At 40.7% G+C, this 14697-nt stretch overlaps 1 protein-coding gene across 3 annotated transcripts in view; it reads left to right on the forward strand.

Annotated features, from left to right (window-relative positions):
* Nucleotides 1-14697, forward strand: part of Lims1 (LIM zinc finger domain containing 1) — a 58340-nt gene that overhangs the window by 16998 nt on the left and 26645 nt on the right. The window contains exons 1-2 of one of the 3 annotated variants that reach the window (XM_087898126.1): nucleotides 6299-6523; nucleotides 11167-11315. In XM_087898126.1, coding sequence (XP_087754252.1) covers nucleotides 6342-6523; nucleotides 11167-11315 — 331 coding nt within the window. In that variant the 5' untranslated portion in view covers nucleotides 6299-6341. Of the gene's footprint in view, nucleotides 1-6298; nucleotides 6524-11166; nucleotides 11316-14697 lie in introns of those variants that run through there. The other 2 variants (XM_087898125.1, XM_087898127.1) reach the window with 2 other exon arrangements.

A 14697-nucleotide genomic window follows, 5' to 3' on the forward strand; every position in this document is an offset into this window, starting at 1 on the left:
GAGGGTGCAGATAAGAAGGTGATCTGAAAAATATAAACCAAGAGTCACAGCCATAAATTTTCTTTACAACATGTAAATCTTGGACTGATTAAAACAGTTATGAAATATTTTTATACCATATAAGAATCAAAAAAAAAAAGCAGTTATATTGAAGTAACTTCTACGTAAGAGATGGGTAAAGGCATCTATCTGCAGCCAAGCCTGAGGACCAGAGTTCAATCCACAAAGTCCATTTGTTGGTAGGAGAAAACTGACTCCTATCTAATAACTTGTTTTCTGATCTCCACACACATGAGCATATAGGGAAGAGGTTTGGATTACCTGTTTATAGCAGTATGATTTAATGTATAGCAAAGCCTAAAGATTCTATGCACACATACACATGCACACACACATGCGCGCGCACACACACACACAGCACACTCTTTTTTAAAAAAAAATATTTATTTATTATGTATACAATATTCTGTCTGTGTGTATGCCTGCTGGCCAGAAGAGGGCACCAGACCTCATTACAGATGGTTGTGAGCCACCATGTGGTTGCTGAGAATTAAACTCAGGACCTTTGGAAGAGCAGGCAATGCTCTTAACCTCTGAGCCATCTCTCCAGCCCCCAACACACTCTTTTAGTATTGATAAATTAGTAAAAAGATACAAAAGGTAGGGGGTGCACGTGCCCGTGCCCGTGCATGCAAATTTGCTTACATGCAGATGCCACATACACATGTGGACATCAGAGGACAGCTTTTCTCTTTCCATTATCTAGGTTTTGGAAATAAAATTTAGATTATCAGGTACCCATTAAGCCATCTCACCAATCCATCAATAAAAAAACTTCAGGGAAAATAAATCAATAAAGCAATCTGAATCACGGTAGGGGAAAAAGGAGGGGGGTAAGAAAGATCTGGAAATAAATTTAGCCACCACATGACCATGGAAAGAAATAATCTCTTTGAAAATCACCAAAAATGATAAAAGAAAATAAGAGGTTCCCCAGATTAGAAAGACATATATCCCCAAATTGTTACAGTGTTTGTAAAACCCCTTGTGACCAACAAGTTCAATTCCTGTCAAAACGCTCTTGGTGCCTAGAGAGATGACTTAGAGAGTAAGATCATTGACTGCCCTTCCAGACAACCCAGGCTCAATTTAGTACTCACATGATGACTCACAAGTGTAACTTCATCCCAGAGGACCTGACACCCTCTTCTTCCTCCAAACATACATAAACATATATGCAGGAAAAAAAAATACCAGTGACATTCTCTGCAGAAATAGAGAAAGTACTTCTAAAATTTTGATTGAGCCCAGAGACTTGGAATAGCTAAAACAATCCTGAGCAGAAAGCACAGAGCTAGAAGCACTGGTGACCTAAGTACACAGTACTGGCGTAAAAATAGACTAATAGAACAGACTAAAGAACACATAAATAAACACATATACTTATGATCAACTAATTTTCAACCAAGGCAGTGAGTATGTACTGTGTATACACACATACAAGCTACATAAAAATTTATCTTTATTGGGAAAAATATCTGAAAATTGTAGCTCAAAAGATATAAAATGAGAGCTCAAGAGATGGCTCAGCAGTTAAGAGCCTTTGCTGCTCTTCCAGAGGAACTGAGTTCTGTTCTCAGCACCATGTCCAGCAGTCCATAACTTGCTGTAACTTTAGCTCCACGGGATCTGATACCCTCCCCTGGCCTTTATTGGCACTGCACTCACATGCAAAACCACACACAAAAAACATTTTTTTAAGTTTAAAAGTGACCACGTAGTTGCTAAAATACCAAACCATCTTTACTATATTTCTTAATCTTGATGTCGGTTGAATTTTTAAAGGCTTCTATTTTGCCATATTCTCTAGTCTCCTGCAATTTTCATTTCTACCAACTCTTTTTCCCAGGTAGCTGACACCATTTAACAGAATCACCTGTGTCAGAATTTTTCCTTATAAATTAGGATTCTCTTTGTCTGCCATGTGCTTTCCACTACTGAGATACAAAAGATCTCCTTTCTCCCTTCCCCAGGAGAATGCCCTAATTGTCTTAGGCTACAGATAGCAGGTCCACCTTCTACAAATAGCATCACAGGATCTTACCACTATGTTTTGATACTTTGTTGTCTATCTTTAGCTGTATGAGGCCAGTTTCTATTATCCAGATTTTACTTGTTGGTTTGGTCTTTTTACCAGACTGAAGAAGATTCCTGCTAATTGTTATGTAACTTTTTCCTTTTTTTAAAAAAAAAAATTTCTGTTAAGTAATCAGTCACAAATAACAAAGATATCAGACAAGTCACAGAAAGGATTGTAGAAGATTTTGTAGTATTATATCCTTGCATCAGTAATTGACCTTTGTCATCAATCCATAAGTCTGTGTTATTCTTTTATTCTTAAAAATAAAAGAGCTGGAAGTTGAAGATGGAAGACTACCTTTGCTACATTGAATAATAAGAACCAAAGAACCATTACCAAAAAATAAACTGGACTTGTAAATTACATAAACATTTAAGCCAGGTAGCATAACTTGGATATAGCAGTATGGGTTTTATTCCATAGATTCCAGTATCAAGGAATATAGCACTCTCACACACAAAGTAAAATACTGTTTAGCCATCAAAACAGAAGAAATTGTGTCATTTCAATATCAGAAATTATTTTTTTAAATGAAGTAGACTACAAAAAAAATCATGCATGTTTTCACTTGTATTTATAAACTGAAGTTTATTTAAAGGAGGTTACCGGAGGCAAAGCAAGGGAAAGGTTTGGGTAATGAAAAGAGGGTTGTTAGTGGAAACCCATACAGATGAGCTGGAGGAACAACTTTTTGTGTTACATATGCTATCATACAGTTGGATAACTGGTTAGCAACAATTAATTGAATGTTTCAAAATAGCTGTTAGAGAAAATTTTGAAATTTCTACACTTTTTCCAAAGAAATGATATATGACAAAGATGATCAGATAAACCAGCTACCCTGGTCTGGTCATTCTCGTGTGTGTGTGTGTGTGTGTGTGTGTGTGAGTGTAACTGTCATGCTGCACCACACTCATGTGAACAATTACTATGTCAGTAAAAGTCAATGTGTATGCATGGTATTTTAGCACATGCCTATAATCCCCCCATTCCCGGTCTGAGGCAGAAGAACCACAAGTTTGAAGCAAGCCTAGGTTACCATATGAGACCTTGCTCCCCCTCCACTCCCCCCCCCCCCCGCAAAAAAAAACCCTAACAGAAGAATGTTCTATTTAAACTGGACATAGTTGTACATGTCTATAATCTCAGCTTTTAGGATGTAGAAGCAGAAAGATTGGAAGTCAAGGCCAGCCTCCACTACATAGCGAATCTGAGCTGGCTATGAAAGTCTGTCTCCAAAAACAAAATAAAATAAACCTCAAGGATGGGAGTCTTAATACTTAGTACAGACATCTTCCTTAACTTAGCTTCAGCTGCCAATAGAGGAAACTGAATCAAAGAAGATCTAGCCACTTTATGTAAGTGTGATACATGATCCCAAGCAATGACTATCCGATATGCCTAAAAACCAATTCTATAGCATCAAGTTTTTGCAGCGAGATGTTTTGTTGCATGGTCTGCTAGCTTGGTCCTGAGCTATGTGTCAGCTTTGCCTCCCTCCATGATGGTGGTGGGAAAATTTACAGAAGGGGAATGAGTGGTTATTTATTGGCTGGATTGTCAGAAGGAGGCATGTTTGATTCTTTGTGTAGCCATGTGTGTGGTCATCATATCTCTTCATAGATCATAAGTTTTAGGGGAGCAGGAGTATATGCTGTGGGAGGTTTTGAACTTGTGATAGCTGAGTGGAAGACTTTGTTGTTGTTTGTTTTCAGTGGGGGAGATTGAGCCCTTGCTTGTGGTAGGCAAGTGACTTACCACTGAGCTACACCCCCGCCCTGTCAAATAAAGGATTGGTCTTTGTTTTGTTTAGACAGAATCTTATGTGCAACTCAGGCTGCCCTTTATCGCTATGTAGCCCATGTTGGCTTTAAACTCTTAAACTCTTCTACCTCATCCTCTCAGGTGCTGGTATTCCTGGCGTGTACCACCCCTCCTAGTAGTTCTTTCACAGTTAAAGTATGGTTGGGATACCGCTCAACGGTTTCACTCTGGTGTTTATTCAAGAGAAATATAGATCAACGTTTATGCAGAAGCTTCTATACAATTTTTATTTGTAATAGCCCAAAACTAGGAAGTACTTAAGTTTCCTTCAGTGGTGAATGGTTTGATCATACATACTTTAATTCTGCTGGATATTACGCAGCAACACAAGAGCAAACCACATATATGTTTGCAACCTGGACAGATCTCAGTGTCATGAAACTGACTTAAACAAAGCCAACCTTCGGCCATCACATATGACAGAGTTCCACAAATTATACAGGTGAGAAACAGGCAAGCCAGGGAGGGTAGTAAAGAGATTCCTATGGGTAGAGAGCACTGTCCTGCTTGACTGGTGGCCACAGTAGCTACATACTCAGTGGCACTACAACAGCTATGCTATTATCAAGCTCCCTACTCCGCTACTGTATTTCCTCTACTTCAGCCAGGAAACTAAGCAGTGGCATGTGCTCTGTCAGCCTGAAATTGTCTGATCCTGTCCTTCCTCTGTTTTACTTTGCCAATAAACGAGGGCATATAGATAGATAAATAGAAAGAATAACATAAAGATATTTAGAAGACAGTAATGAGGGCATATAGATAGACAAATAGAAAGAATAACATTTACATCCTAAAGCTTTTTTTTACTACTTGAAACTAGTGATTGTCCTGTTTTGTCATCCCTCAGCTTTGGGTCTCAGCAGGTCTACAGTCTTTGAGTTACTCATCATTCTGATATCTCTAGATTCAAAGTAGGGAAATGTCATCGCATTTCCTGCTTCTGGTCCTATTTTGTACCCACCACATACTGATTTAGAGTTCACTTGCTTTATTTCTTGGTGATTCTATTCAGCCATTTTCTCTCATGGAAGTTACAGCATAGTCCCTAGGTTTAAGTCTTGACCCCACAACTTACTTATTGCTCAGTCTCTTTGTAACCATGGTCTTTTTACTTGTGAGTAACACCCATTTCATAGAGGATGTAAAGTGACAGAAGAAACTTGCTAATTCTTCTGTAACATCATTCACTGTTACTCAGGTCTCAACTGTATGTTGCTTGTATGCTGGTCTCCTGACTCTCCTGTTACCAGTATGACCTGAGGTTCTCAGCAGTATGCCTGCTCACAAGTCCCTTGGGGTCCTTGCTTTGGGACGGCTTACTGGAATAAAAAATGGAACCTCAGAAAAACCCCAAACCTTGGTGTGGAACTGTGACTGTCCTTGTTGTGTCAGCCCATGCCTAGAAGCACTGAGCTCATCTGTGAACTGCTGGAGCATGTGAAGTGGCAGGACCTGCAGGTCCAAAGCTGCAGGATCTTCATGGCACAGGGCAACAGGAGGATCTCCAAGAGGAGTCCCAGTGAGGGCCCAGTATTGATAGTGTAGCAGAAGCCAGAATCCTCAAACCAGACCAATGACTCATTACACTTAAAAATAAAGGTGTATGTACTAAACAGTATACTGCATGACTCACTGGGCCATACTGCATCTTCTGCGACGAGGTTTTTTTTTTGGAGGGGGGAGTGGACGGTTGGTTTTGTTTGGTTGGTTTTGGTTTTATTTTTAAATTTTGTTTTGTTTTGTGGGGAGTTTGCAAGAGCAGGGAGTGGAAGCAAGGGGACAGGGAGATGAGTAGGATTGAGATGCATGATATGAAATCCACAAAGAATCAATAAAAGGTTAAAAAAAAAAGAAAAAAATCCTAAACCCTTGTGTTACCTTGTGCTACGCTGTTGTTGTTATCATCAGGACAAACACAGTAGTTTGAACTAAATATAACAGGAACACCATGAAGACTCCTGTTACAGGGTTAGCTGGGATTGTGCCCAATTGCTGAGCCCGTACTAAGCTGTTTCTTGTATGAAGAGCAAAGATAATAGACGACCACATAGAGCTCCATTTCCGGGGCTCTCAGGTCCTCGCTGAAGCTAGTCAAGCTTTTCAGAAGGCGCTTTGCACATCCAAATGGAGAATTGCTCAGAAACAGGTTGTCACTGCCATGTGAGATGTTTTCAGGAGCTTCTAGAAAGCTGTACTAGAGCCAGACTGCTATGCTACTGAGCTCTTAACATGAAAAGTCAGTAGCGACCCTGGCAGCTGGTGACGCATGTGGGAACAGTGGGAGTGACCCTGGCTGGGAAACAGGAGGCCTGGATATTGTTTCTCTTCTCTGTATCCTGCTCAGTATCAGAGGACTCTGAACTCTCAAGCCTGTACAATGGCCTTCCCAGCCCGATCACGCCCGTGCACCATCCCAGAGAATGAAGAAATTCCCCGGACAGTCCTTAACAGTGTCCTCGAAGCTAATGGGAATGAAGATGAGAGGGCTGTGTCCAAGCTGCAGCGCAGGCACAGTGATGTAAAAGTCTACAAGGAATTTTGTGATTTTTATGCAAAATTGTGAGTCTCTCCCCTTCTAGAATGCCATGCGGGCTTTCAGATCTCCAGCTCTTTATCTCTGCGTTCCTTAGACATTTGATCCAGCTAATGTGTTTTAATTTAGCATGGCTTTTCCAGGGTGTACCGAGGGCTCGGGGTGGTTCACAGATTGCCTTGTCTTGTAAACTTCTACCAGAGGACATAGCAGATGTCAAGGAAAATGCCACCTTCCTGGGAAGAATAGAAAGCTCTCATATTTCTAATAATGTACATTTTCATCTTGTTAACCATGAGAGAAGTTGACACTTTGTGTTGTCAGGATCCATAACAGGAAAAAATATACTCTGAAAGTTCTCAGAGGTGAAACTAAAACTTTAATTAATGAATAATTTGCTGGGGAATTATTCCATAACCAGTATTTGAAGTGGCTAGTAAACTCTCAAGGTATTTGATTACAGAATTTTGCACATTGTTGTGTTTTAAGAGCAGAAAATTTGTTTAGCATGTAGTGATAAATAAGATCTGAGAAACTGGGAAGCTTGATTGTAGTTTCCTGAGCAGCCGACCTGAGAGGTAAGCCAGTAAAGACTAAAGACTTTATAGAAATACATTCTTCCCACTCCCGAATTGTCTTTGTCAGCAACACTCTTTTAGTGAAAAACGTTTTCTGAGAATTAAGCAATTAGGTATAATCAATCTAATGACTTATCTCAAAAAATAGCTTCTATCATATGTTGTATTAAATATTGTCAGCTATAAGAAATGTGAATAGTACTGGAGAGTCAGGTAGGAAAGGAGCTGAGCATACAGTCCCAACACTTGGGAGGTGTGGAGGATGAGGAATTCGAGATCAGCCTAGACTACATAAGACCCTGTCTCAGAAAAAGAAAAACCAAAGTCAACCAGCCAACAAACAAAAAGATAGAGTAAAGGGAAACATGAGGTCAGTCGAGAGGCAAGTGATTGCTGTGTCCTGCTCCTTCTTTTTACTAAAAAGAATTTGTGTGTGTATTACGATGTATATGTATTATATTAATCACTCGACCCATTTTGCCAATTCTACTTTGAGTATTCAAACATAAATAAAATTTGGAACATAGTGAACGTGAACAAGTCAGTGGTAATGGCATTTTTTATCCAAGGACTTCCTTATACTGCCTCAAGCACAACCAGAAGGAGCTGGGTGGTGATGGTGGTGGCAGCACAGCCTTTAATCCCAGCACTTGAGAGGCAAAGGCAGGTGGATCTCTGTGAGCTCAAGGTCAGTCTGGTCTGTAGAGCAAGTTCCAGGACAGCCAGAACTTCCCAGAGAAACCCTGTATTGAAAAAACAAAAATGTAAAAAAACAAACAAAAGGATTGAAATCTAGTACTTTTTGTATGAGTTCTTGTACTTGTTAATTCAGTGAAAAGTAACTCGTTACATTAATATTATAGAGGGAAATGCCATTACTTTACATTTGTGCACATTTGGTTGATGTTTTTCTTTTGCAAGCTCCTTCCTTACAGTCTGCTTCTGCACAGTGATGTGGCTGAGAGAGGGCCTCCAGACCTTCCAGAGAACCTTGAGAATCACTGAGTTAAGTGGTAGTGAATCAGAACATTCCAGAATGTTCTTCAGCTTTTTGGGAGAGCCATTAAAATTACTGAGGTTTAGCATGGTGGTGGTGGTATGGCACATGCCTTTAATCCTAGATGGATCTTTGTGAGTTTGAGGTCCGCCAGGTCTGCAGAGAGAGAAAGAAAAAGTTCCAGGGCTACACAGAACAACTCTGTCTTGAGAAACAAACAAACAAACAAACAAACAAAAATATTGAGATTTGAGGTGTTTTCTTGAGAGAATTTAGAATGATAATGATGTAATGATGTCATGTCTTTTCATGCCTTTTCTACTTTCCAGCCAGAGTGGTTTATACTTTTTATTATTTCATCCTCAAATAGCTTCTGAGAATTCTTGAGCAGGTGTAGGCTTAGCATCCTTCTCCACTCAGCCACTCTTTCTATAAGAAAAGAGAGTGCACAGCTCTGGGGAGCCAGGGCTTTATTAAAACTGTCACCATTGATCTGGGTAGAAGGAACTATATGGATTTTCTCATGTCACATTAATTCTGAAATGACAAAGTAGAAGCTTGTTTACACAGTATTTAGGCCAGGTTTACCCAGCAGTGAGGCTTCCCTCTTTCCCTTTTAAAAGTAATTTTGGGGGGGTAGGGCACACATGTGCAGGTCAAAGATAACTTACTGGAATCAGTTTTATTCTTCTACTGTGTGAGTTCCAGGGATCAAACTCAGATCTTCAGGCTTGGCAGCAAGCACCATTACTTGCTGTGCCATCTCTCTGGCCCCGTCTTTTCCTTCTTTTTTTTTCCAGTGACATTCTTATTTTATATTTAGCTTACCAATTAAAACTGAGTTTTGCTTAGCCTGAAATGGTGAATATGAGAATTGAAAATAGTTCCTTCCTTCCTTCCTTCCTTCCTTCCTTCCTTCCTTCCTTCCTTCCTTCCTTTTCTTTGTGTTTTGGTTTTTGTGTGTGTGTGTGTATGTGTGTGTGCGTGTGTGTGTGTGTGTGTGTGTGAGAGAGAGAGAGAGAGAGAGAGAGAGAGAGAGAGAGAGAGAGAGACAGGGTTTCTCTATGTAGCTTTGGAGCCTGCCTTGGAACTTGCTCTGTAGACCAGGCTAGCCTCAAACTCACAGAGATCTACCTGCCTCTGCCTCCCCAGTGCTGGGATTAAAGGTGTGCTCCACCACTGCCCAGCTGAACACAGAGTTAGTTTCTTATGGCAGGTTACAACTTAGAATTGCCTTGAAACATTTAAAGGCAAAGACAAGTATACAACTGCCCTCTGTTGGGGTGGAGTGGAGAATAACTATTGCTGCTTTTGCTATGGAAACAGCCGAACTTGGAAAGAGGTAGGAGCAAGACAGCTGGTTAAAGTATCTGTGAAGTCAGAGGCTGTCCACACCATCTGTCTCCTAGCACTGGTAGACCGCTAAAATATCTGAAAGATCAGAAACTCTGTCCGTGGAGCACACTTGCTTATGCTACATAGATGCCTCTTAAACAAAAAACAAGCCAAAACAAACAAACAAAACTTGTAAAATTGTGAAGAATAGCTTGGTCGGTGACTGTTGAGCATAGGAAACCATCTTCATTTCTAGAACTTTTGGAAACAAAATAGCTATTTATGTGACATTCTCATCTAATTCTTTGCCTCAGCCATGCTGCCTTTCTTCTGAAGCACTGGTGGTTAGAGAAAGCAGATAATTCATTGACTGCATCCTGTGGGGTTGCTCATGAGGGAACTGTCACAGTCACCCAGTGCTGCCTATTGCCTGGCTTCATTCTGCTGACTTGCACAACATGATTACATCCCTGCCATGAACTCTCCAGAGTTTGCATTAAGGTTCTGATCTGTGACGGATGAGTCCCTGCAAACAGAGTCTGGATTCTACTCTTGTGTCACTCGTTAACTAAGAAACCAGTTCAGAGATGTTGAATTAATCATCCACCTCCGAACCTATTTATCTGGAAAGTGATCTTTATTGCATAAAATTCTGTTATTTTAAGATACATTTTATGGGGCTGGAGAGATGGCTCAGAAGTTAAGAGTGCAGACTGTTCTTCCAGAGGTCCTGAGTTCAATTCCCAGCAACTACATGGTGGCTCACAACCATCTGTAATGATATGTGGTGCCCTCTTCTGACCTGGCAGGCATGTATGCAGGCAAAATACTGTATAAATAATAATAAATAAATAATAAATAAATTTTATACAGCTAGTACTCAGTTTTTGACTTACGTACTGTTTTATAGGCATATTGTCTAATTTTCAGAAATTTAAGCAGTTGCTTTCAATAGAATCCAATCAAAGGTATAATCTAAATTTAGGTTATGATATGATGTTCAGTTTCATGAAGTTTAGATTTTGTTCTTAAAAAGAAAAGAAATTGACTTTTAAGATATTATCTCACAGAGGGAAGGAGCTCATGAGGCCCCACCCATAGCTAAGAAGCTATTGGCGGTTGATAACACCTAGGGGAGAGAAAAATCAGATTTCTTTTGCAGTGTGGCCTACTGTAGGTTGCCCATGCTCCAGTGGTTGGTTCCGTACATTCATGCGCATGTGGCAGCACTATTGAACTCAGTATGTTATGAGGGGAGGAGGAGTAGACATGAAGTTGGGATGGTGATATGGAATAGAGAGTCCTGGAGGAGCTAGAGGTAGGGAGCAGTATGATCTAAATATAAAGTTACTTATCCAGCTATAAGCCTGAGCTCCTTAAGGGAGACTTTTATTCATTGGTGTGTTTATTTGAGACAGAACTTCTGGATTCAATAACATTCCTGCCTCTCACTTCTTAAAAGCTGTAACTACAGGTGTATCCTGCTGCACCAGCTAAGGGAGCTCTTGGCTTTGATCTGTGTTCTTAGTGTCTAACACTGCTTTCAAGAATGTTGAAGATGTTAAAGTCTAACAAAAGCGAAGCACGAGGCCCTTTCAGAAATCAAGTGCCTAGTTAATGAGTATTTGTTAAACCTGGTTTTGTGGATAAAATATGAGTTTTATGGCCAGATAGAATTTGCTCCTCAGTTCTTGATGTCACCTACTTTTAAGCCTAATTACAAGCTGACAATTTGTATTTTGTTCTTTGTGTATTTTAGCAACATGGCCAATGCCTTGGCCAGTGCCACGTGTGAGCGCTGCAAGGGAGGCTTTGCGCCTGCTGAGAAGATCGTGAACAGTAATGGTGAGCTGTACCATGAACAGTGCTTCGTGTGTGCCCAGTGCTTCCAGCAGTTCCCAGAAGGGACTCTTCTATGAGGTAGGTCAGCTGAGCTGTCTTTCACCTTCATGTTCATTACCAAAGAATGAATTGAAGGGCCAGGTATTTAGTACCTGGGAAGTCAATGATGAAATGCATGTGGAACATGTAGGTCACAACCTAAATAAGATGCCTATGTATACCTACCTACATTCATCCCCATCAGTTCATCTTATTCCAGAAGCTACAGACTCTTGTGACTGCCTATCAGACTAAGTACTTCTTTCTGTTCCAAGTACAGAATCCGTTCACAAGGCCTGCAGCAGAAGCATCTCTGGCCTCCCTCAGTGCCTCCCCGTACCTGAACTCTTCCCATCCCTATCCCAGTGTCTTCCTTTATCTGGATATCATGGACGCCCTCTTGAAGAGGAACTGTGTCACCTACTTCCTCATTCCCAAGCCACACTCTAGAGATTTCCATGCATGTAGTTTCTATAAAGGATCTTATGTGAAATTGAACATTGCAGGAAACACACTGTGTTTAGCCCTTCTGTGTGCCTTGAGTTATTTCTAAACACTTGTTTTTCTTGATGTCATTAAATGATCTGTACTTCCACCATTATTGGAAACCCTTTTATCACAGTAAACGAGTACTGTGGATACCCAGGGAAGCTCACCACCCACATCAGGAGGGAAAATGAGAGCGACAACCTTGACAATTTATTTTTGCTACCACACCACTTAACATATCTGCAAATATGTGTTCTTTATATGACAATATATATGTATTGAATGATGAGATAGATAAAATGTCTATTTTATTTCTTTTTTAATTATTTTATTTTATGTGTATGTGTATTTTGCCTGCATGTGTGTCTATGCACTGTGTGCATGCCTGGTGTGTTTGGAAGCCAGAAGAGGTTATGAGATTCACTGGCCCTGGATATAAAGAAGGTGTGTGCTGCTATGTGGTTATAGGAATTGAACTCAGATCATCTGGAAGAGCAATCAGCACTCTTAACTATTTAGCCATCGCTTCAACCCCTTTCATTTTTTCCCCCCACTTTTCGCCTACCAGACTTAGATTCTCCTGTGTCCGTGCTTGAGGAAGGAAAGGTAATTTGTAATGCTCAATACTAAACTTATTAATACCACTGAGATATTTTTCCCACTACTGGAGAATGAAATTCCCAGACCAACGTGGAAAACATCATTTGTCTCTCAGAGATTCTTAATAAAACAAACTTCCATTTGTGAATTGTCTGTATTAATGTAACTCGAGGAAATAGCATTGAACATATAGACACAGAATGAAATTTATACGTCTCAGGAAACAAACAAACAAACAAACCTTAGCAGTAGGGTGATACGCTTTTTTCTTTCTCTTGAAATCTTTTTGTCAGGAATGATGCCCTAGGAAATGTGAAGTGACAATTATGGAAGAACAGGAGCGGGAGAGGTCAGAGTCCAACTGCAGGAGAAGAAAAGACAGAGGGAGTTCCCAGGGTACATAGATGGTGATGGTGGCCAGACACTACTGAGTCTGAATGGCTATGATTGGTACAGAGAAGTACAAGTTAGGTCTCTGGAGGCTGTAACAGCATGGGAGGGAGAGCTGCTGATAGAACTGCTGTCATTCAATTTAGAGAACTCTTCTTAGAAGTTGACAAAAGGCTCTGAAATCGCAAACTCAGCCAGATAATGCTGTTTTCATTTTAAGATCTTTATGATGAATTAGGTACGAGATAAAATAAATATAACATTTTATTACTCACACTTAGATGTCAATACACAAAGGTTAGGAAAGTATAGGCAGGGATGGAGAGAAGGATCCATGAGCCAAAGCTTTATTGGTTATTAGCTTCCAAACAGGTCTCCCATGAAGAGTTTTCACTAGTAGGTTTCAAGCAAGTAGACACAAGTTTCAGGTGGCTGTACTGTGACATCTGGATCTGTACAGTCCATGCTGGGTATAGCAGTCAGCCTATCCTCTCAGGCTGTACCTAACTAACCACAAGGAAGAGGTTGTTAGGGAACAGTGATTTATGACAGACATCTGGATTGATCACACCGAGGATCTGGGAGGCATAGAACTAGAGACAGTTAGGATGACTAAACCCTGCCTCAGTTATAAGAAAGTATAGCTTCTATTCACAGTGGAAGCCAAAGCAACATGTCATCATAGACCCTCATGACAGAGTCCCACAGCATATACAGAGGTCCCAGAAATATGGGGGATGGCTTAGTCAGCATGACTAAGCATGAGGCAAGCATGAGGACCTGAGTCCAGATCTCTAGCCCTTATGTAAAAAACCTGGAAGAGTGGCACATGCCTTTAATTCCATAGCTATGGAGGTAGTCCCACCTGGGACTTGCTTCCTGGGCTCTAGCTGAGATCGGTGAGGTTAAGGTTGATGGAGCTCCTGTCTCCAAAAGATAAGATGAGCAGCAACTGAAGAAGATACTAAACATCAATCTCTGGCCTCTACATAATCATACACACATATGTGTATAGCTGCACACATAAATGCACACAGACAAAGGAACATGTCTAGATGCATACACACCAAAAACCAAAAAAAGAGGGAGCACTGATGTTCATATTGTATAAGTCTCCTTTAATCCCTACCTCTCTTTTCTTTTGTGGCTGTGAGGTGAAAACATGAGAACACAGCAGGCAGCGGTGTGTGGTGTGACAGGTGTCATTTAGGAAAGGTCAGTTCTGTTCTGCCCAGCACTTGGTCTCCTGCCTGATCTGCCCTCAGAGAGCATCATGACACCAGTCCCTCTTCTTGCCTTTCTCTAGTACTGTCCTTTTGCCTGCCGTTTCAGCATTATCTGGCGCTATCTTGCTTAGCCCACAGTAACTCCTCCTAAGCACCTGCTTCTACATGTGGTCCTATCACTTGCAAAGCTGCTTATGTTTGGCCAGAGGGAAAGCTTGGAAACAGCCTTCAGCAGAGTAGAATAAAATATGACTCACACTTGTCCTCCAGTCCACTCCTTGCTTCTCTTCACTGCTGGACTATAAATAGCCCCCTACTATTATTCCAAAAGATGTTACAAATCCCATAGTTGGGCTATTAATGGGCTGTTGCCCTATGGGTCCTATTTTAACTACAGTGCTTACTTCTTCAGGGCCTTTTTCTTGCCAGGGATTGTAAGCCTGAAGGTTGAAAATAAGAACTTTACTTTTGGTTAAATGGCATATTAGAGAAAAAACTATCCCCGTCTAAGAACGTTATACCATGTTTGTATAATGAAGCATGCAGGGCAGGACATATGGATTGGTGATAAGAGTGCGTGCTTGCTTAGCTTTCAGGAAGCCTAGGTTCAGTCTCCAGCACTTCAGAAGACAAACAGTCAGGAAAACGTATCTTCTCCAGTCCATTCCTTTGCTATGACTTTTTTTTTTAAGGTTTATTTATTA

This window comes from Myodes glareolus, chromosome 18 (assembly GCF_982192425.1).
Source record: "Myodes glareolus chromosome 18, mMyoGla1.1, whole genome shotgun sequence".
In the NCBI taxonomy this organism is placed as follows: domain Eukaryota; kingdom Metazoa; phylum Chordata; class Mammalia; order Rodentia; family Cricetidae; genus Myodes; species Myodes glareolus.